The sequence below is a fragment of the Sinocyclocheilus anshuiensis genome, unplaced genomic scaffold (assembly GCF_001515605.1).
Source record: "Sinocyclocheilus anshuiensis isolate Anshui unplaced genomic scaffold, SAMN03320099.WGS_v1.1 scaffold1854, whole genome shotgun sequence".
Classification (NCBI taxonomy): Eukaryota; Metazoa; Chordata; class Actinopteri; order Cypriniformes; family Cyprinidae; genus Sinocyclocheilus; species Sinocyclocheilus anshuiensis.
This window is the reverse complement of record NW_015546040.1, coordinates 766,705-768,077: the sequence shown is the minus strand read 5'-3', so window position 1 is coordinate 768,077 and position 1,373 is coordinate 766,705. Positions and strand designations below refer to the sequence as shown.

Below are 1,373 nucleotides of genomic sequence, written 5' to 3'. Positions count from 1 at the left end.
ATATATATATATATATATATATATATAAACAAAATCAAAATATTAATAAAAGTTTTCCAGCTTAACTACTAGTCATGATGGACTAACCCGTTTGAAGATAATCCTCCTGAGCAAATTAATTAAACTGTTGACATTTTCACAGCAGCTACTTGAATAACGAATTAAAGCAAACTCTAGCAACACTGCGCTAACAAAGCGTCTGTCAAACATTCGCATCTTTGTTTGTGTATTTGCGTACTCATTCTCACATACACTCACACATGCACACATTAATCAGCATAAATTAATAAGAGCATTTCATCTGGCATCATGGCAGTTGAGCAAATCCAAACTACAAAGTCACTTTACTACAAAGTTTTGCCAGGCTTCTTTTGCGAAGTGACCCCTGCGTTTAAAACTCATGACGACGAAATGGAAAACAAGCTTCAGAATTCGACATACATAAGACGCACCACCTAGTTCTCGCCGGACATGCCTGGAAAAATAGAAGAAATCCAATCCATCTGGATTTTCCCCATGGAAAAGTCCTACCAAAACATCAAAAAAGCCAAAAACCCATGAAGTCTCTAACACATTTAGATGAGAAGCCCAGAATCTGAAATCATCAAGACTATAGACACAACACAACGTTCCGCTGGGCAGAAAAAATCGGACTCGACATGCCTGGAAAGTAGAATAAAGGTCTGGAAATTAATTTCCGAGATCCTCCAAGGCCAAACCAAAAAAACATCAAGACGCAAACGCCAACCGAAAAGTAGCGCTGGAGTCATCGTGAATAGAAAGGACAGTAGATTTATCACAAAAACGCAGTCTCTGTTTGCATTTGAACATATTTACACACCCTTTTTTCTTATCTTTTCGTTTCTCTGTTATGATATTTTCTGCTTTCTGCATTTGGTCTGAGTTTGTTCGGGCTGGGATCGTCTCCGGGCTCCATTACGCTTTGCTGTCGTCTTGTTTTGTGTGGATGCTGTTGTCCGTGTGGACCTTGATCTCGATCAAGTCCGGCTTCAGCACCTCCTTGCCGTTCTCCTCCTTCAGCGGGAGCTTCCTGCAGTCAGAATCAGTGGCATTTAGTCACCATTCTCTCATCCGACATGCTTTGTGACACAAACGGGGCCGAACGTCTGACAACAGAAGGACGTGACTTTGGAAAGGTCATGCATCTCATAAGCATGCAAATGTTCTACGACAACAGTCACACGACAAACTGAAAATGTAAGTGGCGTCTGTACATCAGCTCATCATGTTGATGCAAAAAAACAGAGGCTAAAACTAACATTTTGCTACACCTGTCAATGGCTGGTGACTTCTAATTGACCCTTCGCAGGGAGTTTGATTGACAGGTGATCTGACCAATCATAACGCAGAAT

At 41.0% G+C, this 1,373-nt stretch overlaps 1 protein-coding gene across 2 annotated transcripts in view; it reads right to left on the bottom strand.

Annotated features, from left to right (window-relative positions):
• Positions 1-307: 307 nt before the first annotated feature.
• LOC107698913 (neural cell adhesion molecule 2) overlaps positions 308-1,373 on the bottom strand; it is a 266,413-nt gene continuing 265,347 nt past the window's right edge. For both annotated transcript variants that reach the window (XM_016500050.1, XM_016500051.1), the window contains one exon: positions 308-1,051. In XM_016500050.1, coding sequence (XP_016355536.1) covers positions 937-1,051 — 115 coding nt within the window. In that variant the 3' untranslated portion in view covers positions 308-936. The remainder of the gene's footprint in view (positions 1,052-1,373) is intronic.